This window comes from Scyliorhinus canicula, chromosome 8 (genome assembly GCF_902713615.1).
Source record: "Scyliorhinus canicula chromosome 8, sScyCan1.1, whole genome shotgun sequence".
Lineage (NCBI taxonomy): Eukaryota > Metazoa > Chordata > Chondrichthyes > Carcharhiniformes > Scyliorhinidae > Scyliorhinus > Scyliorhinus canicula.
Genome location: NC_052153.1, coordinates 9,103,469 through 9,129,373, shown reverse-complemented (window position 1 = coordinate 9,129,373; position 25,905 = coordinate 9,103,469). Strand labels below are relative to the sequence as shown.

The 25,905-nt window shown below is 51.9% G+C and overlaps 1 protein-coding gene across 3 annotated transcripts in view; it reads right to left on the bottom strand.

Moving 5' to 3' along the window:
* Positions 1 to 1,092: 1,092 nt before the first annotated feature.
* The window catches only part of musk (muscle, skeletal, receptor tyrosine kinase), a 176,613-nt gene continuing 151,800 nt past the window's right edge, over positions 1,093 to 25,905 (bottom strand). For all 3 annotated transcript variants that reach the window (XM_038804136.1, XM_038804137.1, XM_038804138.1), the window contains 2 exons: positions 19,664 to 19,812; positions 1,093 to 3,495 (listed from right to left, as the gene is read on the bottom strand). In XM_038804136.1, the coding sequence (XP_038660064.1) occupies positions 2,813 to 3,495; positions 19,664 to 19,812 (832 nt within the window). In that variant the 3' untranslated portion in view covers positions 1,093 to 2,812. The remainder of the gene's footprint in view (positions 3,496 to 19,663; positions 19,813 to 25,905) is intronic.

Genomic DNA, 25,905 nt, shown 5'->3' with positions numbered 1-25,905 from the left:
GGCAGCGCTGGACACAGACCGCATCCTGCACGCCAGGTTCACGAAGACGGAGAGCACACGTGTCCCGCACCGACGGGAACTCGGCCCATCGGGGGCGAAGCATCGGGGGAGGGCCTTCAGGTAACGTACTGAGGCCGTCCCAACGGCGTGCGCCGTGCTCCGCGATGATGCCGTTTTGGAGGGGGGCAGGGTATCCGAAAACAGGCGCCGCCCCCGATTTGGCGGTAAACAGGGATTCTCCACCCGATCGTCGATTACGATATCGGCGTCGTTATCGTATCCCGCCCCTTCTCAATTTCTAAGTTGCCAACTTAATTTATCGACCCTGTCGTCGATAGCGATGGTTTAGCCTGTGATTAGGATGCGACCCTCTCGGTGCTGTTTATGTTCAATGGAACAGCACCATTTGAAGAGAATGTTTCGGCATTCCCTCAAACATTCGGCTCTGTAAGAGTCTCCGATACTTTCATGCAAGAAGGCTTTCATTATAATTGTAGCGGCCACAAAGAAACTCAGCTATTCATGGCTGGAATCAATGGAACTGTCGAGTTGTGGGTTTCTCTATGACTTTCTCACAATCTAAGCTCCTTTTTTGATTTGACAATGCTTCATTGTGAAATGGAATTTCCATCAGATTGTTTTTTATGTTTCGTTTCGCTCAAGCACAGTGCTGCTGTACAGAAGGTGAAGCTTAATTGCTGTGTGCTGCGTTATGCCTATTCATTCTTTTGAAAGCACGCTGGCTGTTAACCATAGAATCCCTCCAGTGCAGAAGGAGGCCATTTGGCCCATCAAGACTGCTCCCTCGCCCTCTCCCCATAACCCGAACGAATCTCTTTTATCAGCAATAATCTTCTATTAGTGTCACAAGCAGGCTTACATGAACACTGCAATGAAGTTACTGTGTAAATCCCCTAGTCGCCACACTGCGGAACCTGTTCGTGTACACGGAGGGAGAATTCACCTAACCTGCACGCCTTTCGGGACTCGTGGGAGGAAACTGGAGCACCCGGAGGAAACCCACGCGGACACGGGGAGAACGTGCAGACTCCGCACAGACAGTGACCCAAGCCGGGAATCGAACCTGGGTCCCTGGCGCTGTGAAGCCACAGCGCTACCCACCATGCTGCCCATGTATCAAAGGGCAGAATCCAGTGCCTTGGGACAAGAACACAGTTCAAAAATAAATGCAAAGAAGTGGAGAATACTTTCATTTTTGTTAGGATACTCCAGAAGGTTGCTGTCACTTCTCCTGTGTCTCTGGCTCAAGTGGCAGTACATAGCCGACACTGGATGGGTAGGTGGCACATCCTCAAATACGTTCTTCCTCTGAGAGACATGCACCCCCCCCACCCCCAATCCTTCCAAACACAAAATGGACAGATGGTTCTGCAGCCAGGGTTCTGGTGATATCTTTGAACACTGAGGGACCCTTGGCCAGTCCACCAAATCTACACATCTTTGGACTGTGGGAGGAAACCAGATCAACCAGAGGAAACCCACCCAGGCACGGGGGGGAGGACGTGCAAATGCCACACACAGTGAGGCAGCAGTGCTAACCACTGTGCCACCGTGCCGCCCGCGATGTTGCTGTTGGCCAAGAGGTCTGGTTTTTGGGGATTCCATGAAGGACTGGGGGTGAAGGGGCACAACCAGAATCTGGAGGATCACCGGCGTGTCTGAAGGACTGCTTCACCTGGGCAGCAAGGAAAGTGAAGGAAGAGTCTCAAAACCAATCTCCTCAGAACAGATTCTTACTCCGTTACTGGCAGCTTTGAGCTAATTGGCCGGAGAGTGTTAGCTGACGGTCAGGTAGAGATGTTGAATAGTTAGCTCACCTGCCGATGCCCGCCGAGATTTTGGTCAGCATCAAGGGAGCGATGCAGTAGGGATTTTGCACCCTTGTTCTCTGTGCAATATTTAAGCCAATGTGGAATACCCAGCGCTCCTGGACACCCAGCAAAACAAAAGATTCAGCAGGGTGAAATATTTGTCCACAGTAACAGGTATCTAGACCGGGCCATCTGTCTGAAAATAGACCCAACTTTTCGACAGATGTCTTTTGAAATTCATCTGCAAAATTACAAGTTTACCACAACACCCATTCCTCAACGAGAAAAATTAACAAAGCAGCACAATTTTCTAAAAGAGAAAACGCATTTGTGGTTAATGATGAAAACGGTCCGGCTCGGTGATAAAAATTTTCTCGGTAGCAGAATCGTAAAATCAGACAACAGGACGAGGCCCTTTGGCCCATTATGGGCTGTGCCAGCTCCTTGAAAAAGCTACCCAATTAATCCCCCTCCCTCCGCACTCCAAATCCCCGGCAGATTTCTCCTTCTCAACCGTCTGTTCAATTCCCCTTTGGAAGTGACTGTTGCAACCATTCCGGGTGGTGAATTCCCAGATCATTATTTGTTTACATTTTCTGTGCATTTTGTTTTGCCAAGTCTGTGTCCACTGGTTACTAACTTTCCCCACCGGTGAAAAGTTTCCCTTTATCTACCCTATCAAAACCCCTCACAATATGTTGTCATATATCACTAATAAAATCCAATTATAATTCACAAAAACGTTCATGTCTGAGGGACCTGATATGTGTTATCTGGATAAAGTTTCAGAAATGGAGATCTCTACCATGGTAACTGTTGGCTCCTGCCCGTTCAGATGGCACAGTGTGTGCCCTCCAGTCTCTCCACTTCCCCTGTCCGTGCCATCCATCCCAGTGCGGCCCAGTCAGCACCGTGCTCCCCATTCCCGCCGGAATGCCAGCCCGCGGAGCTACGCCGAGTCACAGGGGCTCGAGGCTGGCTCAGACTGGCACCGGGACGGCTGTCCTCTCGTGCATGCGCTCCAGGATACGATGGATGCTCGCGAAGCTCGGCCTGTCCGACGGCATGCTGCCCCAGCAGAGCCGCATCAGGTTGTACAGCTCCGGCGGGCAGTTCTCGGGGCACGAGAGGATGTTCCCGTCTCGAACGTAGTAAATCACCTCCTCGTGGGCCATGCCATAGTAGGGCTGCATGCCGGAGGAGAAGATTTCCCAAAGGACCACGCCATAAGCCCAGACGTCGGACTCGGTGGTGTAGCGATTGAAGAATATCGACTCGGGCGGCATCCACCTGATGGGGATAGCATCGTTCTCGTTAGCCTTGTAGTAATCTGCAGAGTAGATGTTTCTGGAGAGCCCAAAGTCAGCAATCTTTACCACCAGGTTCTCTCCAACCAAACAGTTGCGCGTGGCCAGGTCCCGATGGACAAACTTGCGCTCGGACAGGTAGGTCATGCCTGCTGAGATCTGTTTGGCGATGTTGAGCTGGTCGGTGCAGCTCAGGGGCACCAGGTCGATGCCCGAACCCACACTCCGCTGAGGGAAGCTGAACTGGCTCAAGGTGCGGACATTAATGGCTGACCTCGTGCGTAAAAACTCGTTCAGGTCCCCGTAGGCCATGTACTCGAAGAGCAGGCACATTGGCTTTCCGATGGCGCATACCCCTGTAGAGAGAGCAAAGAAAACACCCCTTAAATATAAAGGCGACATCAAGTGTACCCTCTCCACAAAACCGAATTCATCTGAAACACTGCTGCATCCTAAATAGCACCAAATCCTATTGGCTCGTCACGCTCGTTGTTCGCTCATCTACATTGTCTTCTGCATGGCAATGCTTCAATTTCAAAATTATCATCCTTTAATTTTCAAATCATTCCATGATCTCTTTCCTTTGATTTCAATCTCTCCTATGTTCCTGATTTTTAATCCCTCCGTCACTGACGGTCAGCCTTTCAGTTACCTAGGCCCGAAACTCGGGAATTGCTTCCTTAAACTTTTCCAGCTCACAATCTCTGGCTCCCGCATCGAGACACACCTTAACCAAGCTTATGGTCATCTGCCCTCATATGTCCACATGTGACCAAGTGTCTGATTTTGTTTAATGTGGACCTATGTATCTCGAAGTATTGGGTTGCCTGATCGTAGAATCATAGAATCCCGACAGTGCAGAAGGAGGCCATTCAGTCTATCGAGTCTGCATCGACCCTTCAAATGTGCACTCTACACATGTTCACCCCCGCCCTATCTCCACAACCTACTCTGCACATCCCTGGACACTCAGGGGCAATTTAACATGGCCAATCCACCTAACCTGCACGACTGTGGACTGTGGGAGGAAACCGGAGCACCCGGAGGAAACCCACGCAGACACGGGGAGAACGTGCAGACTCCGCACAGACAGTGACCCAAACGGGGAATTGAACCTGGGACCCTGGCGCTTTGCGGCAACAGTGCTAACCACTGTGCCACCCTGCTGCCCCCTGATGGTCGTTGCAAATTTCCGTTCAAGTATTTATAACCATGAAAGCCATCGAGCAAATGAGCTGGACTCTGAAAACAAACTTGTGCACGGATATTTATCTTGAAAATGGTATGCCTCCCAGCTTCAGCAATAAGGTGGTTATTGTAAAAGCATTATATTATTATTTGTCGATGATGGTTGGCCAAAATTGAATGGCTATGAATTCAGTGAAGTAAGGGAGGGGTGGGGGGGGGGGTGTTGGGCGGGGTTTACCCTAGCTCCTCTTCCCTTGCCCCTCTCTTGCTCATGGGGTGTTGGGAGGGGCTCAGGTCGGTCGACGTGTGAAAACCTGGCCCTGTCCTGTGGCACTGGGAGGCTTCTGAATAACCCCGTCTGGGACACGTGTGAGCTTTATTCGTTGAATTGGGTCCTCAGGGTTGGCCAGTTTAAAAAAAAGAAGTTCTGAAGTTGCTGGCAGAATCCAACTGGAGACGTCCTGCGTATTCTGTACTTTATCCAAATCTGTTCTGTTTGTCACTTATTTGGTTCATATGCTGACTGAAAAAAAAACAGACTGAAGCACCGCAGCCTATAAATAGAATCCGATGGTTCATCATTTTCATTGTCAATCACATGCACATGAACTTGTTCCATTGGACAATTATTCAGCTGGTTTTCATTAATGTACCCCAATGTATTCCAGTTATTTTTTGCTTAATGCTTTCAATGAAAATGCTTTAGAAAGCTGCCTCAGCAGGCGTTTTACCACCAAGCCTTCTTTAGCCTGAAAAGCAATGTTTTGCAAAAAGCTTTGTGGTTATTTAGTTGGGGAGCCCAAAGCGAAAGCTCTCTGTGTAGAAGATCGGCCAATCGTCAACCCAATAAGGGATTCCGAAAAAACAAATCTCTTCGCCCAATGAGTGGAGAGGCTGGAGGGACCCGCCTCGCGTGGGAATATTCTTGGCCCAAGAGTGAAAAAAAAGTTGTGGGTTCGAGTTCCCCTTCAGGGAGTAAAGCTGACACTTCGGGGCAGTATTGAGGGATGTTGGAACCAACAATTCTACGGACACGTGCTTGTAGGATTAGAATAGCGGTTTTAATATACTTACAACAGAGCCAGCCTATTAGCCATTGAACTTTCGGTGAACTGGCCGGCTGACCATGTGGCACTGATCTTTATACAGCAGCTCCCGGGGGAGGAGTCCTGGGCAGAACCAAGGAAGAAGCCCAGTACAATTCTCGAGCATTCCCAGAGCTACTCCCCCTGAAGGTCAGGTAGTGCAATTGCACTTACAATATAGACACATGTATATACAGATTATAATCCGGTGTGAATCACATTCACCACAAGGGAGAGCTGCCCATGCCTGATTCTCCATGGCACCACGGGAAAACACGCCCCTGCCAAACACATCTGGAACAACACAGGTGCAGATGTTGGGACTCCCTCCGGAGTTCTGGATGGAGACCGCCAGCAACCCCGGACCCAGGAATTCTGCAGCGGGGACGGGGGGGGGGGATGTCCAGGGAACATCGGCAGGTGGACCTTCCAGATTGGGTGTCCTGGAGGGGGTCCATCTTCTAGCCTCAGAATGTTGCAGGAGATCCACCTTCTGGCCTCCGGAGAGTGCTCCCAGAGATCTACCATCATTTTCAGGCGGTTCACCTCCTTTTTTAAATAGTGGGTGAGTGATGTTGGGCACTTTTTCAACAGGACGCTGGACTGCACGCTACCATGAAATACCTCACAAAACACTCAGCTGCATAGTTAGTGAGGTTGGGGAAGATTTGGCGTGATTTCCCACCCTCCTCCACAGCCAGAAACACTCCACCTTCCCAACCACTCAACCGGATGGGCGCGCTCCAGTACAACCAGTGCCATCTTGTTGGCTGGGATGAGTGTGTGTGGGGAGTGTAATGTGTGTGTGCGGCTGGGATGAGTGTGTGTGAGGAGTGTAATGTGTGTGTGCGGCTGGGATGAGTGTGTGTGGGGAGTGTAATGTGTATGTGTGGCTGGGGTGAGTGTGTGTGGGGAGTGTAATGGGTGTGTGCGGCTGGGATGAGTGTGTGTGGGGAGTGTAATGTGTGTGTGCGGCTGGGATGAGTGTGTGTGGGGAGTGTAATGTGTGTGTGCGGCTGGGATGTGTGTGTGTGGGGAGTGTAATGTGTGTGTGCGGCTGGGATGAGTGTGTGTGGGGAGTGTAATGTGTGTGTGTGGGGCTGGGATGAGTGTGTATGGGGAGTGTAATGTGTGTGTGCGGCTGGGATGAGTGTGTGTGGGGAGTGTAATGTGTGTGTGGGGCTGGGATGAGTGTGTGAGGGGAGTGTAATGTGTGTGTGCGGCTGGGATGAGTGTGTGTGGGGAGTGTAATGTGTGTGTGTGGCTGGGATGAGTGTGTGTGGGGAGTGTAATGTGTGTGTGCGGCTGGGATGAGTGTGTGTGGGGAGTGTAATGGGTGTGTGCGGCTGGGATGAGTGTGTGCGGGGAGTGTAATGTGTGTGTGCGGCTGGGATGAGTGTGTGCGGGGAGTGTAATGTGTGTGTGTGGCTGGGATGAGTGTGTGTGGGGAGTGTAATGTGTGTGTGTGGCTGGGATGAGTGTGTGTGGGGAGTGTAATGTGTGTGTGCGGCTGGGATGAGTGTGTGTGGGGAGTGTAATGTGTGTGTGAGGCTGGGATGAGTGTGGGTGGGGAGTGTAATGTGTGTGTGCGGCTGGGACGAGTGTGTGTGGGGGTGTAATGTGTGTGTGCGGCTGGGATGAGTGTGTGTGGGGAGTGTAATGTGTGTGTGCGGCTGGGATGAGTGTGTGTGGGGAGTGTAATGGGTGTGTGCGGCTGGGATGAGTGTGTGTGGGGAGTGTAATGTGTGTGTGCGGCTGGGATGAGTGTGTGTGGGGAGTGTAATGTGTGTGTGCGGCTGGGATGAGTGTGTGTGGGGAGTGTAATGTGTGTGTGCGGCTGGGATGAGTGTGTGTGGGGAGTGTAATGTGTGTGTGTGGCTGGGATGAGTGTGTGTGGGGAGTGTAATGTGTGTGTGCGGCTGGGATGAGTGTGTGTGGGGAGTGTAATGGGTGTGTGCGGCTGGGATGAGTGTGTGTGGGGAGTGTAATGGGTGTGTGCGGCTGGGATGAGTGTGTGTGGGGAGTGTAATGGGTGTGTGCGGCTGGGATGAGTGTGTGTGGGGAGTGTAATGTGTGTGTGCGGCTGGGATGAGTGTGTGTGGGGAGTGTAATGGGTGTGTGCGGCTGGGATGAGTGTGTGTGGGGAGTGTAATGTGTGTGTGCGGCTGGGATGAGTGTGTGTGGGGAGTGTAATGGGTGTGTGCGGCTGGGATGAGTGTGTGTGGGGAGTGTAATGGGTGTGTGCGGCTGGGATGAGTGTGTGTGGGGAGTGTAATGGGTGTGTGAGGCTGGGATGAGTGTGTGTGGGGAGTGTAATGTGTATGCGCGGCTGGGATGAGTGTGTGTGGGGAGTGTAATGTGTGTGCGGCTGGGATGAGTGTGTGCGGGGAGTGTAATGTGTGTGTGCGGGGCTGGGATGAGTGTGTGTGGGGAGTGTAATGTGTGTGTGAGGCTGGGATGAGTGTGTGTGGGGTGTGTAATGTGTGTGTGCGGCTGGGATGAGTGTGTGTGGGGAGTGTAATGTGTGTGTGGGGTTGGGATGAGTGTGTGTGGGGAGTGTAATGGGTGTGTGCGGCTGGGATGAGTGTGTGTGGGGAGTGTAATGGGTGTGTGCGGCTGGGATGAGTGTGTGTGGGGAGTGTAATGGGTGTGTGCGGCTGGGATGAGTGTGTGTGGGGAGTGTAATGGGTGTGTGCGGCTGGGATGAGTGTGTATGGGGAGTGTAATGTGTGTGTGCGGCTGGGATGAGTGTGTGTGGGGAGTGTAATGTGTGTGTGGGGCTGGGATGAGTGTGTGAGGGGAGTGTAATGTGTGTGTGCGGCTGGGATGAGTGTGTGTGGGGAGTGTAATGTGTGTGTGTGGCTGGGATGAGTGTGTGTGGGGAGTGTAATGTGTGTGTGCGGCTGGGATGAGTGTGTGTGGGGAGTGTAATGGGTGTGTGCGGCTGGGATGAGTGTGTGCGGGGAGTGTAATGTGTGTGTGCGGCTGGGATGAGTGTGTGCGGGGAGTGTAATGTGTGTGTGTGGCTGGGATGAGTGTGTGTGGGGAGTGTAATGTGTGTGTGTGGCTGGGATGAGTGTGTGTGGGGAGTGTAATGTGTGTGTGCGGCTGGGATGAGTGTGTGTGGGGAGTGTAATGTGTGTGTGAGGCTGGGATGAGTGTGGGTGGGGAGTGTAATGTGTGTGTGCGGCTGGGACGAGTGTGTGTGGGGGTGTAATGTGTGTGTGCGGCTGGGATGAGTGTGTGTGGGGAGTGTAATGTGTGTGTGCGGCTGGGATGAGTGTGTGTGGGGAGTGTAATGGGTGTGTGCGGCTGGGATGAGTGTGTGTGGGGAGTGTAATGTGTGTGTGCGGCTGGGATGAGTGTGTGTGGGGAGTGTAATGTGTGTGTGCGGCTGGGATGAGTGTGTGTGGGGAGTGTAATGTGTGTGTGCGGCTGGGATGAGTGTGTGTGGGGAGTGTAATGTGTGTGTGTGGCTGGGATGAGTGTGTGTGGGGAGTGTAATGTGTGTGTGCGGCTGGGATGAGTGTGTGTGGGGAGTGTAATGGGTGTGTGCGGCTGGGATGAGTGTGTGTGGGGAGTGTAATGGGTGTGTGCGGCTGGGATGAGTGTGTGTGGGGAGTGTAATGGGTGTGTGCGGCTGGGATGAGTGTGTGTGGGGAGTGTAATGTGTGTGTGCGGCTGGGATGAGTGTGTGTGGGGAGTGTAATGGGTGTGTGCGGCTGGGATGAGTGTGTGTGGGGAGTGTAATGTGTGTGTGCGGCTGGGATGAGTGTGTGTGGGGAGTGTAATGGGTGTGTGCGGCTGGGATGAGTGTGTGTGGGGAGTGTAATGGGTGTGTGCGGCTGGGATGAGTGTGTGTGGGGAGTGTAATGGGTTGATGAGTGTGTGTGGGGAGTGTAATGTGTATGCGCGGCTGGGATGAGTGTGTGTGGGGAGTGTAATGTGTGTGCGGCTGGGATGAGTGTGTGCGGGGAGTGTAATGTGTGTGTGCGGGCTGGGATGAGTGTGTGTGGGGAGTGTAATGTGTGTGTGAGGCTGGGATGAGTGTGTGTGGGGTGTGTAATGTGTGTGTGCGGCTGGGATGAGTGTGTGTGGGGAGTGTAATGTGTGTGTGGGGTTGGGATGAGTGTGTGTGGGGAGTGTAATGGGTGTGTGCGGCTGGGATGAGTGTGTGTGGGGAGTGTAATGGGTGTGTGCGGCTGGGATGAGTGTGTGTGGGGAGTGTAATGGGTGTGTGCGGCTGGGATGAGTGTGTGTGGGGAGTGGTAATGGGTGTGTGCGGCGGTTCCACGGAGGGCCAACAGCGGGTCCCTTCCCGCTGCCGGCAAACACATTGGCGAGTGGCCAGAGAATCTCACCCCATATTTTACTGTGCTGCTCGGTTGGGTATGCTTTCAACATCTTTAATGATCAGTTTTACTGTGCTTTGGAATTTGGGATCTCCAGAGGTCCCACTTGTAGGTTCAGAGTTCAGCAGGAAGGAGTTGCAGGCGCGAAAGATCAAAGGAGAGACCCCCCCACTCCACCCTCCAAACCACCCCCACACCCCCCACTCCACCCCCAAACCACCCCCCACTCCAACCCCCCTACCCCCCCCACCATTCCCCCACCAGCACCTCCTACCACCCCCCACTCCACCCCCTCTACTCCCCACCACTCACCCCCACCCCACCACCCCCCCACCCCCACTCCACCCCCCAAACCACCCCCACACCCCCACCCCTCCACTCCCAAACCACCCCCCCCTCCAACCCCCCCTGCCCCCCCACCATTCCCCCACCAGCACCCCCTACCTCCCCCCACTCCACCCCCTCTACCCCCCACCACTCCCCCCCCCCCCCCCCACACTCCAACCCCCACCCCCCCCACTCCACCCCCCAGCTCCACCCTATGTCAATTGAGCTCATTTAAAACTCTGGCTCTCCGTACCCCAACTCGCACGAAATCCCTTTCGCCCCCTTACTCCTGTGCTCGCTGACCACAAGGTCACCTAGTCAGGTACAACCTCAATTTTAAATTTCTCGCCCTTGCCTACAAACCCCTTCCTGGCCTCCGTAATCTCCTCCAGCCCGACAGGCTTCCCAACACCTCTGCGCTCCCCTTGTCTATTCCCTATTTATTGTTCCAGGTGTTGATTGAAGGGTAAATGTTGACCCAGAAATTCCTCTCCTTGCAAGTAGTGGACGTGCCTAATTTAGGGTGAGATTGCGGAGGAACCCTCAGGCAAGTGGACAAGTGCTTTTTATTCTTTCGTGGGATCTAGGGGTGGGTGTCGTTGGCAAGGTCATCCATTCCTTGACCATCCCAAATTGCTCTCTGTAAACCACTCAGTTCAAGAATCACCCCTGGGAGTCACATTGTAGGCCAGATTTTCTTCTAGTGGGTTTATGCATCAATCGATGATAGTTCAATTCCAGATTTAGTAATCAGTCAAATTTATTAATTGTTGTGGGTTTTGAAGCCATGTCTCCAGAAGCCTGGGCCTCTGGATTACGAGTCCAATGACAATACCACTACTTGACCGTCTCCTTGTTCTGATTGTCAATGACCTCCAGGTGCATCGAACAACTGGAAAGTTATATTTCTGCATTGTGCTCTTACAAATGAGAAATGCAGAACTTGCATTCATATAGCACCTCACTCAACCACAGGACATCCCAAAGTGCTTTGTGCCAATGATGTACGGCAGCTACTCTGCACCAAGCAAGTTCTCCCAAAGAGCAATGAGGTTATCGGTAGCAGCTGTTTGTTGAGGGATCTATATTGGTCCACGAAGACCCTCCCTTTCTGTCCTCCTTTGCAGCACCTTTGACAGTGCTGCACTCCCTCAATCCCCAACCGGGGGCAAACACCTGGACTGTGGGCTCAAGTCTCTGGAGTGGGCCTCGAACCCACAACCTTCTGATTTAGAGACGAGAGCGCCACCCAGCGCCTCGCAGCGACATTGCGCAATCAGTCGGATACAAGGGTTAAACGGTGCACCTCAGCAAACGATTCAGCAACTCGCAGCTCGTAAACCGAAGGGAGGGTGACTCTCAGTGTCAAGGCCGGAGGAAATGATCTTTGTTGGACTGTGAACGGGGCCTCGGAGTCTGGGCCCAGGATGAGCTAATGGAAAAATAAAGGCAAAACAACTTGGCATTGCTGGCATTCGCTGGCTGCTTGATAAGACAATCAGTCATTTTTAAAAAATGGAAGGTACTGTTCTTTTTAAAGGCCTACACTGTTTCCTGGATGTAACATAATGTGATTGTGTTTAGCTGAATGTGCAGCCGAGGGATTATCGATGATGATTGCCAGGCAAATCACCATGGGCCTTTTTTAACATTACCTGGCAGCAAGTCATTGTCGCCAGGCAAACAGGACAAAACCCTTTAAACAAATAGTTTATTTTCAGATTATGACCAGCACACTGCTCTAATGACACAAACTAAACCATTTAATACCATCTGAGGCCTGTTTTCTTTTTGCCCAATTACCTCCCTGCCTTTCCTGACGTTAGCCAACCCTTCTCGATTTGTCCAGAAGACTCCAGCTGCAATAAATCCTGGGAAAATATCTTAGCAACTTAAACAAATACATTTTTTTGGACATAAGTACCCCCGTTTAGTGGTTACAGAGATATCTGTGTTGGGAAGAAGGCTGTTTGAAAGACAGTCAAGAATCATCCAATCGTTTGGTGAGGATGGTCTTTTTTTGCGCCTCAGCCATCACCAACCTCCTCGCTGCTCGGAGGTTTGAACAACCGACAGCAGACACCTCAAAACCACTGGAGAGGTATCACCAGTGGGGACTTCACACGTTTCTCCAAATGTGAGGGAAAGAAAGATGGTCGGACGCAGTTTCCTCTCCCAGGCCGACTTGCCCAGTATCGAGGCACTAATCTCTCAATTAGATGGGCAGGACTGTTCTGTCTGACACCAGACTGCCAGATAACTGCTCTACTTGGAGCCTGGCCATGGCTGGAGACTCCCCAGGGGACAGCGGAAATGTTTTTGAGGTGTTTTCAAAACAACCACGAAGACGTCAAACGTACTGTCGACTCAAGGGAGACCCGAGCGTGTGACTGACCAAAATGGAGTCGGCATTTTCAGGAAGGCACTGAGCACATTGAGAGACTTCATTGGGAACATGGAGAGGCACAGCCGAGGTGTCAGAGTGAGTGCACCAAGCTCCAAACAACCCATCACCCCAACCATTACCCACCTACCCAACAGATCACCCTAACCATCACCCAACCCACGAACCAACCCATCACCCTACCCATCACCCAACCCACGAACCAACCCATCACCCTACCCATCACCCAACCCATCATCCAACCCATCACCCAACCCACGAACCAACCCATCACCCTACCCATCACCCTACCCATCACCCAACCCACGAACCAACCCATCACCCAACCCATCATCCAACCCATCACCCAACCCGTCACTCAACCTGTCACCCTACCCATCACCCTACCCATCACCCTACCCATCACCCTACCCATCACCCTACCCATCACCCTACCCATCACCCTACACATCATCTTACCTATCACCCAACCCATCACCCTACCCATCACCCTACCCATCACCCTACCCATCACCCAACCCATCACCCAACCCATCACCCAACCCATCACCCTACCCATCACCCTACCCATCACCCTACCCATCACCCTACCCATCACCCTACCCATCACCCTACCCATCACCCTACCCATCACCCTACCCATCACCCTACCCATCACCCAACCCATCACCCAACCCATCACCCTACCCATCACCCAACCCATCTTCCAACCCATCATCCACCCATCAGCCACCCATCACCCAACCCATCACTCAACCTGTCACCCTACACATCACCTTACCCATCACCCTACCCATCACCCTACCCATCACCCTACCCATCATCCAACCCATCACCCAACCCATCACCCAACCCATCACCCAACCCATCACCCTACCCATCACCCAACCCATCTTCCAACCCATCATCTACCCATCAGCCACCCATCACCCAACCCATCACTCAACCTGTCATCCTACACATCACCTTACCCATCACCCTACCCATCACCCTACCCATCACCCAACCCATCACCCATCACTCAACCTGTCACCCTACCCAGCATCCTACCCATCCCCTAACCCATCACCCTACCCATCACCCTACCCATCCCCTTACCCATCCCCTTACCCATCATCCACCCATCAGCCACCCATCACCCAACCCATCACTCAACCTGTCACCCAACCCATCACCCTACCCATCACCCAACCCATCACCCAACCCACCAACCAACCCATCACCCCACCCATCACCCAACCCATCACCCAACCCGTCACTCAACCTGTCACCCAACCCATCACCCTGCCCATCACCCTACCATCACCCTACCCATCACCCAACCCATCACCCAACCCATCACTCAACCTGTCACCCTACCCATCACCCTGCCCATCACCCAACCCATCCCCTTACCCATCATCCTACCATCACCCTACCCATCACCCAACCCATCACCCTACCCATCACCCTACCCATCACCCAACCCATCACCCTACCATCACCCTACCCATCATCCTACCCATCACCCTACCCATCCCCTTACCCATCATCCTACCCATCACCCTACCCATCACCCAACCCATCACCCTACCCATCACCCTACCCATCACCCTACCCATCACCCAACCCATCACCCTACCCATCACCCAACCCATCACCCAACCCATCACCCGACCCATCACCCTACCCATCACCCAACCCATCATCCTACCCATCACCCTACCCATCACCCTACCATCACCCTACCCATAACCCTACCCATCACCCTACCCATCATCCACCCATCATCCAACCCATCACCCTACCCATCATCCACCCATCATCCACCCATCATCCAACCCATCACCCTACCCATCACCCAACCCATCACCCAACCCATCACCCTACCCATCACCCTACCCATCACCCTACCCATCACCCAACCCATATCCCAGGCCACAGAGTCTCACTCCATGGGGATGATCTGCTCCTCTACATCTCGGACTTGCAAAGTGGCATGAAAGAAATCATGAAGCTTCTGGAAGAGTTTCGGGCTTCCCAGGCTACAAACTCAACCTTCGCAAAAGTGAGATTTTCCCGGTGAAGCCGAACAGGGGGAGGGGCAGAGCTGGAGGGGCTCCCATTTAAAATAGCCCGAAGCAAATCCTGCGACCTGGGCATCCAAATAGCCCAATGCCTGGACACAGATCCATGAATGGAACCTGACCAGTCTGGCGGAGGAAGTGAAAAAGGACCAACAGAGATGGAACACGCTCCCGTTTTCCCTGGTGGCGAGAGTGCAGATGGTCAAGATGAACATACTGCACAGGCAAGAACAGACTTGCGACCTTAGAAGAGTTGATGGAGTGATTGGAATTACCGAACGGACAGAAACTCCGACATTTGCAAGTCAAAAACTTTCTCCTCAAGGAGACGACGAGATACCTTAGAGACCCGAGAAACATGTTGGAGGAGCGACTGGTCGCACGGTATGGAAAAAGGGAACTGCGGGGATATATATGGGCGAGTTTTTAGAAAGGATGTGCTCACCACTGTGCGCAATAAGGGAGAAATGGGAGGGAGAATTAGGGACTGAAGTAGGGTGGGGACTCTGTAGCGAAGCACTGAGCAGGGCCAACTCCACCTCCTCCTGCGTAAGGCTCAGCCTCATGCAGCTTAGAATGATGCACAGAGCATACCTGACCAGAACCCGAATGAGCAGCTTCTTCCCAGAGATGGTGGACAAGTGTGAACAGTGCCAGGGAGGCCCGGCCAACCACACCCACCTGGTCTGGGCCCGCCCCAGACTTGTCGGGTTCGGGACAACCTTCTCCGAGGTGAGGTCGAAGGTTGTGGGGTTAAGGGTGAAGCTGTGCCCGCGAGTGGCAGTCTTCGGGGTATCGGGGCAGCCAGAAATACACATGGGGAAGAGGGCCGCCCTTGCTTTCGCTTCCCTAATCGCACGCCGGAGAATCCTGCTCGGCTAGCGATCAGCAGCACCGCCCAAAGCTGCAGACTGGCTGGCAGACCTGTCGGAATTTCTCCATCTGTAGAAGATCAAGTACACCATCTGAGGTCAGCACGGTTGCACGATGGTTAGCACAGTTGCTTCACAGCTCCGGGGTTCCAGGTTCGATTCATGGCTTCACTGTCTGTGCAGAGTCTGCACGTTCTCCCCTTGTCTGCATGGGTTTCCTCCGGGTGCTCCAGTTTCCTCCCACAGTCCAAAGATGTGCGGGTTAGGTAGATTGGCCATGCTAAACTGCCCTTAGTGTCCAAAAAAAACGGTTAAGTGGGGGTTGCTGGGTTACGGTGATAGGGTAGATACATTTGCTTGAGTAGGGTGCCTGTGAGCTGGTGTAGACTCGATGGGCCAAATGGCCTCCTTCTGCACTGTAAATTCTGTGACTATGAGGGCCGGACGAGGGCTTCCACAAATACTGGGGGCTATTCATCAGCTTGTTCCAAGACCTGTTTGAGGCCAACAACGGATAGAACGGGGGTCAGGGGCGGGGGGCCGGATGGGAACCACTAAGGCCACAGAAAGCAGACAGGAACGGGGGTGGGGGGGGGGGGGGCAACAAGGGTGAGAGACCTAAAGAAACACCAAGAGCGAACCCGGGGAGAGAGCAACAAGGGGACCAGAGGGCAAAACAAATCATCTCCAGTGAAGGGAAGGGCCCGGGATAGGACCCGGAGACAGGAGAAAAGGGGAGGGCGGGAGCGGGGGAGGAATAAAAGGGGGGGTGGAGAGGGGTTGCCGAAAAGGGACAACATGTAAACTCTAAATAATAACCGTTTCATCCATCTCTTGCACAGTGTAAAAATGTAAACGTCAATAAAAATATTTATGAAAAAAGAAAGTAATGAAACACTTTCCTGGCCGTTACGTCGCCGTGGAAATCTACATTGTCCAGTCAGGAACCTGCCGTTCACACCAGATGCTGATCCCCCGGGACCTGCCTGCCTGCTCCCTCGGGAGGAAGTGAAAAATCCCATGGAACGATCCAAAGATGACCAACGGAGTTGCCCCTGTTGTTTGGCCAATATAAACCCCCCCCAACCAATGTCCTAGGTTTTCTGGTCATTATCAACTTGTTGTTTGTGGTATCTTGCCGTGTGTAAATTGATTACCGTCAGTCCTTCATTACAACAGTTACAATTTAAACGTTGCAATGCACTTGGGGGCGTTCTTAGATCATGTCAGGTGCTGCAGAATTCCAGTCCTCTCCATCAGACAGGCCCACTTTGTTCAGTTAAAATTGGCAAAAGGCTGCGTTTGGAAAGGTTTGTTCAGGCATTAGGTCAGGCCACCAAAATAGCAGCGGTGGGACCTTTCCACCTACCTTCGAGGATGGTAGTGGAATTCATAAAATACTTGGACTTGGGGGAGAGACATGGGATATAAAGGGTTGATGTGAAATATCTGAACGTGTCGTCTACATCATCATCAGATCACATGACAAGAGAGCATGGAGAGAGAGAGAGAGTTCTATGTAGAGTCTCGTGCTAAGTCTATACAGTAGTCCCCCTTTATAACGCGGGTGTTGGGGTCCAAGACCCCAACCCGCGTTGCAACCGAGCCGCGGATATCCACGATGGGGGTTTTAAATTTATTTAAAAATCTATGTTAGCGCTTCCCATTGAGAGTCTACGGGGGGCGGGGGGAGAGGTCAGACCCCCGTAGACTCACAATGGGAAGCGCTAGCATAGATTTTAAAATAAATTTAAAACCCCCATCGTGGATCTAATTAAAACAGTGTCAATTTCAGCGGCCGGCTCACTTTGATCCGGAGAGGGAAGCTGCTCTCTCACTGAAACAATCAGCCGGCCGCTGAAATTGACACTGCCGGCTGCTCTCTCCCTCCAATCCAACTTTTAAGTTTTAATGTTTCTGATTGGAGGGAGAGAGCAGCCGGCAGTGTCAATTTCAGCGGTCGGCTGATTGTTTCAGTGAGAGAGCAGCTTCCCTCTCCGGATCAAAGTGAGCCGGCCGCTGAAATTGACACAACTGACAGTTGGGGTCCATAAGCCCCCCCGCGGTATATCGCGAACCGCGGTATTGCGGAGCGCGGTATAACGGGGGACTACTGTATTGTACACAGGCCGGGATTTGCTGGTCCTTCCCACCGGTGGGATCTCCCTGTCCCGTTGTAAGCAACTCCCCCACGGTGGGCACCCCGTTGGTATGGCCGGCGAGCACCTCAAAGACCGTTGACATCGGCGGGATGAGAAGATCTCGTCGATGGCAAACGGCAAGCCACCTCCACTGCTGTAAAACCTGCCGTTGGGGTTGGAGGGGGGGGGGGGGGGGGGCGCGGGGTGTGTGTGTGAGGAGGAGTTGGTGCAAATTTGTGGCTATATTATTATGTTGAATGAAAGGTAGAGTTTAGCAATAGCCTTGCCTCCAGCAGTATCTGTATGTCCAGATCCTTGGCCACTACATTTAAGACCCACGTCCATAATAACAGCAGACCGAAACTTTCCGAAGATCACTTTATGGACTGGGACTGTGTGCAGAAATACAGCATCTCAGGCAACACAACAGCATGTGAAATGTTTCCTTACTTGGGCCCTGGGGTGGATTATTAGTCATAGGCATAGAGCTCATCACTAGCGAATGCTTGGCCTGCACTCCTATTGCCTTTTGCTGATGTGTTTTTTCTCTGTGTATTCGCAAAGGAACAATTTCTTTTGACAAGGCCTCAGTTCAGACCCTGGCTTTGGCCCCGCTGTGTATATTCCACACATGAATGGAACAGCTGTTCCTCCACATGAAATCAACAATTTCCATGACTTGAATACCTTTAGAAATTGATAAGGCGCAGTTTGAGGTTGCTCTAGGCCGGATGCCAAGGCGCTAAGTCGCAGGCCTTAATTAGCAGAGCAGAATAACGCTTCTAGCAACACTGCCTGTCACTGAAACCCTCATCCGGGCCATTGTTCGTCTAGACTCAGCTATTCTAATGCTTGCCTGGCCAGCCTCCCACATTCTACCTTCTATCAACTTGACATTAACTAAACCTCTGCTGCCTATGTTGTAACTGGCACCAATTCCGATCAGTCATCATCCCTGACTTAACTGACCCACGTTCGCCGCAGGTTGAGCAAGGCCTCAATTTTAAAACGCTCATCTCGCATGGTGACCTCACCCTTGTAATCTCCTCCAACCCACAACCCTCCCAGATCTCTGCGCTCCTCCAATTCCGATCTCTTGCACCTCGCCGAGTTTAATTGCTCCACCATTGGCGGCCATGCCTTCAGCTGCCTGAGGCCCCTAAGCTGTGGAATTTCCTCTCGAAACCTCTCCACCTCTCTGCCCCCCCACCCCCCCTTTAACACGTTCCTCAAAACCTACCTCTTTGCTGGTTTAGCACAGTGGGCTAAACAGCTGGCTTGCAATGCAGAACAAGGCCAGCCGCGCGGGTTCAATTCCCGTACCGGCCTCCCCGAACAGGCGCCGGAATGTGGCTTTTTACAGTAACTTAATTGAAACCCACTTGAAATGAAATGAAACGAAAATCGCTTATTGTCACGAGTAGGCTTCAAATGAAGTTACTGTGAAAAGCCCCTCGTCGCCACATTCCGGCGCCTGTCCAGGGAGGCAGGTACGGGAATTGAACCGTGCTGTTGGCCTGCCTTGGTCTGCTTTAAAAGCCAGCGATTTAGCCCTGTGCTAAACCAGCCCCAATGACAAGCCCCTTGTGACAATAAGAAAAATATTATTATTATTTACTCAAGCTAATTGCTCACCTATATTATATCCCTTAATATGGCTCAGTGACAAAATTCATTAACGTTGCTGTACAAATGCAAGTTGTTCGTAGAGTCATAGAATCCCTATGGTGCAGAAGGATGCCATTTGGCCCAGTGTGTCTGCACCGACCTTCCAGAAGAGCACCCTATCTAGGCCCAGGCACCACCCTATCCCCTGAACCCAGTAACCCCACCTAACCTTTTGTAGTACATGAAGGGGCAATTTAGCATGGCCAATCCAACTAACCTGTACATCTTTGGACTGTGGGAGGAAACCGCAGCACCCGGAGGGAACCCACGGAGGCACGGGGAGAATGTGCTAACTCCACACAGTTACCCGAGGTCGGAATTGAACCCAGGTCCCTGTCACTGTGAGGCAGCAGTGCTAACCACTGTGCTGCCCTGTGTTGTTGTAGTAACTAGTATTTTCACTTCAGCGAGCAGGAGTTACCTAATAGCTTGACAATGTTTGGGTGGTCAAATTCCGACATGAGGGCTGCTTCTCTCTGGAAATCTGCTTGCATATCAGGCGAAGCCTCTTCCTTCAACATCTTCACTGCCACCATGGTGGATGTCTCCTGGTCCAACAGCTGAGGGGCCCTAAAGGAAACAATACACAGCATCGTGACATGGGACTCCAACAGCGCGCTGACAAAGAGGCAGGGAGATTGTGGTCAAATCTCAACATTATTACTCATATACATCCTACCCTCTCTCTGCTTATGAAATTAGTAATGGACTGTACAAAGTTCCAGCCACAGGAGGGTACTGGAGAAAACGCAAAGTAAAGAATCATTATGATAAAACTGCCTGAGAGTGTCGTGGAGACAGATTCGTCTGCGGCTTTCAATCCTGAAAGAAAAAAATTCTGCAGGGCTATTGGGAAAAGGTGGGCAGAGGGCGGGACTAGCTGAGTTGCTCTCTCATAGAGCGGGCATGGACAAGACAGGCTGAATGGCCTTCTGTTCAGTAACCATTCTATTATTCTGTAACTGAGCAGACCCACCTATCAGGAAAGACCAAACAGATTGGGGCTAAGAAAAGGTTGAGAGAAGACCTGATCAAGGCCTTTAGAATAGAAAGGGTTCAAAAGGCCAGGCATAGAGAAGATGTTTATTTTTTAAAAATTAATTTCCGGGATGTGGGCATCGCTGGCTGGGCCAGTATATATTCCCCATCCCTAATTGCCGTTGCGAAGGTGGTGGTGAGCTGCCTCCTTGAGCCGCTGCAGGCCATGTGGTGTAGGTACATCCACAGTGCTGTTAGGGAGGGAGTTCCAGGATTTTGACCCAATGCCGGTGAAGGAACGGCCGATATGTTTCCAAGTCAGGATTCTGAGTGCCTTGTCGAGGAACACCCAGGGTTCTTCCCGTGTTTGCCACCCTTGTCCTTCTAAATGGTAGAGGTGGTGGGTTTACAAGGTGCGGCCGAAGGAACCTTGATGAGGTTACTTCAGAAAGAGCAAGAATAGGGGCCTTAGAAATAATATTTTTATGGATTTTATTGGCTAATCTGTAACGACCAGCACAGGACACACGGGGTGGGAGTGAATGTTTTCCCCGTGCTCCTTGAGGAGGACAAACTCCCTCGCTAGGGGCGGGGTAGCTGACCCGTACTGGTAGAAAAGGTCAGCCAGTCTGGAACCAACCGACAGGAGAGAGAGTACCTGGCGAGATTCTACCGGTGCTCATGTAAATAATTGTTGTAAAATGTAGTTTACTTTTACTTATTTTGGACTCCCCGAAACTTATTAAAATTTCCGAGAGAGAATTAATCAGAGAATGGTGCGAAAGTGGAACTGACTACCATGGTGGGTAGCAGGGATGTATTTAAGGGGAAACTAGATAAACACTTGAGGGAGAAAGGAATAGGATGACACGTTCATAGAGTGAGCGACCGAGGGGGCTCGTGTGAAGCACCATGACCAACATGGATTTGGTAGGCCAAGAGGCCGGTTCCCCTGCTTTAAGATCGATGTGATTCCACCAACATTTTTGATTCATTTGCTTCAACTTCTGCCATCAATTAGATTCTAATTCCGCGGAACTCAGTTTGGGAAACTCTGAATTAGTACATGATATCTCTAGGGGGCGGTGCGGTGGGGGGGGTGGGGAGAATTGGTCAATGCTTATGACGAACATTCTCCTCGGAAAACAATCTCCTTGCTTTGGGACACACAAAAATTAATTTAATTTTTAAAAAAAATCTTTATTAGTGTCACAAGTCGGCTTACATTAACACTGCAATGAAGTTACAGCCTCATAGGCACTTATCCTATTGATTGGTTCTTTGAAAGGTTTTATTTGTTTATTTAAAATAAGAAATGTTTGTGTTTAGGTAGCACCCTTCACAGCTTTGGAATGCCAAACACTTTACCACCAATGTATGTTCGGGTTGGTGTTGCTAGTGCATCGTGGGAGATGCAGCAGCCAATTTGCGTGCAGCAAGCTCCCATGGCGGCTGAAGAACAAATATTGGCCAGGACGCTGGAGAGGTCTGCCTTGCTCGTCTTTGCAAGAGAGTGTGGGATCTTATTTTTCCACCCGAGTGGGCGGACTGGGCTCCTAATTAACATCTCGCCCATAAAGATGTCACCTCCCAGGGTGCAGCAGCTGCAATGACAGTCCAGGTTATGGGGTGAGACTTGACCTTTTGACCCCGAGGCGGGAGTGTTACTTGCTGGACATCTGGTGACACCTAAATTTGTCACAGTTGATCTGACCAACTTTGTTAGTTTGAAAAAAACAGGGAATATTTAAGCTAATCACAGCTTGGTGCTGAGCGATGAGTTTTTATTTAAAGGTGCAATTTTTTGAATGCATCATTTTTGAAAGGTGTTGTTGCTGTGGAGACCTGCTGAGAAGGTAACTATATCGATGGCATGTTGTGCTGGTTCCTATTTTAGTGGGTCAGCTTTCAGCAACAACCATATCAGTCAGCTCAAAATGGAATTCTGATTAAGCCGTTGCAGCAACTTCCCTCTTAATTATAAATAATGTCCAAACGATGCTCGGTTAATACTTCCAGGAAAATAAATACTTGCAGCCTCAGGATTTTTCCACATGCTTCCCAACCCTGCCTCGCTAATGAGTTTAAAACAAAGTTGAACCATGAAAAAGTCCCTGTTCTGTCTCACCTTCATTTGACAGCTGCCTGACAGCTTAACAGTTTCAAAGTCAGACACCGTCAGCTAATAATTGAAGAGATGGAGTTTCCCTTTAGTGCCTGACTGAGGTCATGTAGTTTGTAATTCAACACATGGAACAGGGACAGACAAATATATTCTGGACATTCTCAAGTTGAAAGTTAGTGGAATAAGCCCTCATTTAGGACCCATATAAAACCTGCGACGGTGATCCCGATTCAGACACTGTTAACGAGATCTCCTTCAACTCCCCTTCTCCTCCTCAGATGATTGCAGTTTGTGAATTTTGGAATTTTTTTTGCAGCATGTTTACACACAGTTTAAAATAAAAATATCCATATCAGTTTGGCCTGTTGCTTTCTCTGTATATAAACGCCCCAAATGTCTTGATTCCTGCTCGCCCTTTAAAGCTGTACCATTTATTCTGTACTGCCTCTTTGCATTCCTTCTGGGGAGCATCACTTCAGATCGGAAGTTCAGTTGAGTGTTGCATATGATTTCCTGAGGATGGTGCAGGCCACACATGGATGACTATGTGAACGGTATTGCTGCCTGCTAAGGCAATGTTGGAAGAGCAACTTGCTGGTATCCACCATTTACACTGACGCATTACATTACACATGTTTCGTAGGATTTGTTGGGCTGGATTCTCCGCAGACCGATGGCAAAATCAGGATTGGCGATTGGGCGGAGAATGGCTTCGGACGCCAGAATCGGGGCCGGCGTCGGTTTGACGCCGGTCCGCGATGCTCTGCCCCTCCCAATCGGCGTCATCGGGACAAGCGCCGCTCGCAGTCGCAAGGCCGTCGACGCGTCATCGGCTGGCCCACCCGCGATGTTCCGCCCCCAATGGGCCGGGTTCCCGATGGCGCGGGCCACGTGCGGTCCCAGTGGTCGGGAACCTGGCGTGCCGGCCGTGGACTGTGTCCGGCGCTCATCCGGGATCCGTGCTGCTGGCTAGGGCCCTTCTGCTAGAGCTGTGGGGTGGGGGGGGGGGGGGGTGCTAATGGGAGGCGACCAGGGGGTGGGCCGTGGGGTCAAGGTGGGTGGGTGAGAGTTCGCACACGGCCGGAGCCATGTTTTCCGGCGCCATCATTACAGGCGCATGCGCATCCCAGGACCTGGCGATTCTGTGGCCGTTTTCCATGTGATTCACGGGTGGTTTGCATGGCGCCGGTGCTAGCCCCTCACCAGTACCAGAATCGGTGAGGGGTTCGTGCCGATTTTCCTGTCGTGCGATTCTCCATTGGCGCCGGCACTTAACCGCTGGAACGGAGAATATCTTTACCCTTGGTGTCATTGGCAAGGCCAGCATTTGTTACCCATCCTTAATTGCCCTTGGAGAGACTGCTGATCAGCCACGCTTGACATAGAGTGGCGCCCAACAAGCTATAAGCTTCTGGCAACAGACCAGCGAACTCATAGAATCATAGAACAGAATCAGTGCAGAGGGAGGCCATTCAGCCCATTGAGTCTGCACCGACCCTCTGAAAGAGCACCCTACCAGGGCCCACACCCCAGCCCTATCCCCGTAACCCCACCTAACCTTTGGACAAGGGGCAATTTAGTTGGCGAAATACCTCACCTGCACATCTTTGGACTGTGGGTGGAGACCGGAGCACCCGGAGGAAACCCACACAGACACGGGGAGAATGTGCAAACTCCACAAAGACTGTCATCCGATGCCGGAATTGCACCCTGGTCCCTGGCTTGTGAGGCAGCAGTGCTAACCACTGTGACACCATGCCTTCCAGTTCCGAAATTACTAGTTATGGAAACAGATGAAAATCTGTCTCAATGTACCACTAGGTGCGGGAAGAGAATTGAATTACCCTTGAATGGAGTGGCACACAAGGCCATATCAGAGGGCAGCTGAGAGTCAATCACAGTCTGGAGCCGCATGTAGGCCGCACCAGGTAAGGACGGCAGATTCCCCTTCCCTAAAGGACAATCGGGAACCAGATGGGTTTTAACACCAATCAACAATATTTTCATGGTCGCCATTACTGAGAATAAATCAATTCTCAATTTATTAATGAATTTAAATTCCGCCAGTTGCCATGATGGGATTTGAACCCCTGTCCCAAGAACATTAGCCTGGGGCCTCTGGATTACTAGTCCAGTGACAACACTGCATTACCACCATCTCTCCATTAACAGCAGCCTTCCAGTAAGGAGCACCGATGAGAAATGCAGACATACATTACCTAGGAACAGGAGTGGGTCATTCAGCCCCTCGAGCCTGTCCTGCCATTCAATGAGACCATGGCTGATCAGTGGCCCAGTTCCGTGGGCGGAATTCTGCCCCCCCCCCCACGCCGGGTGGGAGAATCACTGGGGTTCCGCGCGAGTCCTGCCACGCCGCCCCGGCACCCACACGCGATTCTCCCACCCCCCCAAACCAGCGCGGCGAGAATCATGGCTGGCCGCTCGGAGAATCGCCGCTCGCCGTTTGCAAACCTCGTACATGAGGTGGAGGCATTTACTCTCCGGAGCACCTCACACCAGAACCCCTCCTCCATATCCTCTCCCAACTCTTCCTCCCATTTTTCTTTGATCCCTTCCAGGGTGCCTTATCCTCTTCCAAAATAGATCTGTCCACCGCTGACACTACCCCCTTCTCCAGTCCCCTTGTCGTCAGCACCTCCTGCAGCAATGAGGAGGCCAGTTACTCCGGGAAGCTCTGTATCTCCTTTCTGGCAAAATGTCGAACCTGCATGTATCTAAACATTTCTCCCTGCTCCAGCCCATACTTCGCTTCCAGCTCCCTCGATCCTGCAAACCGACACCTAAGAAACAAATCTTTTAGTCTTAATCCCCTTCTCCTCCCATTTCCAAAAATTTCCATCGCACTTCCCTGGCTCAAATCTGTGGTTCCCCCGAATCGGCATTTCCATTGACCCTGCCCCCAACCCGAAGTGTTGGCGAAACTGCCTCCAGATTTTCAATGAAGCTATTATTACCGGACTCCCTGAGTATTTCCCGGAGCTATCGGGAGCGGCGTTGTTGCTAGTGCTTTCAGTCCCGGCCCCCTGCACAAACTCTCCTCCATTCTGACCCACTGGGAATCAACCCCTCTGACCCAGCTCCGCACCTTCTCCACATTCGCCGCCCAGTAGTAGTACATCAGGTTCGGAAGACCCAAACCCCCTGCCTGCCTTTCCCTCTGTAGCAGCACCTTCCTCACTCTGGCCACCTTCCCTCCCCATATAAACGAGGTAATCATTCCCTCAATCTCTCTGAAAAAAGCCTCTGGCAGGAAAATCGGTAGGCATTGAAAAATAAACAGAAATCGCAGCAACACATTCATTTTAACCCCCTGCACCTGACCCGCCAGTGACAGAGGGAGACCATCCCACTTTGCCAAATTGGCTTTCACTCTCCCCACCAAACTAGTGATGTTGTACCTGCGAAGCCTCCCCCACTCCTGTGCAACCTGCACCCTCAGATACCTAAAGTGAGTCCCTGCCCTACGGAATGGCAGCCCCCCCCCCCCCCCCCCCCCCCCCCCCCCCCCACCCCTGCCCCACCCCCGGCCAAGACACCAC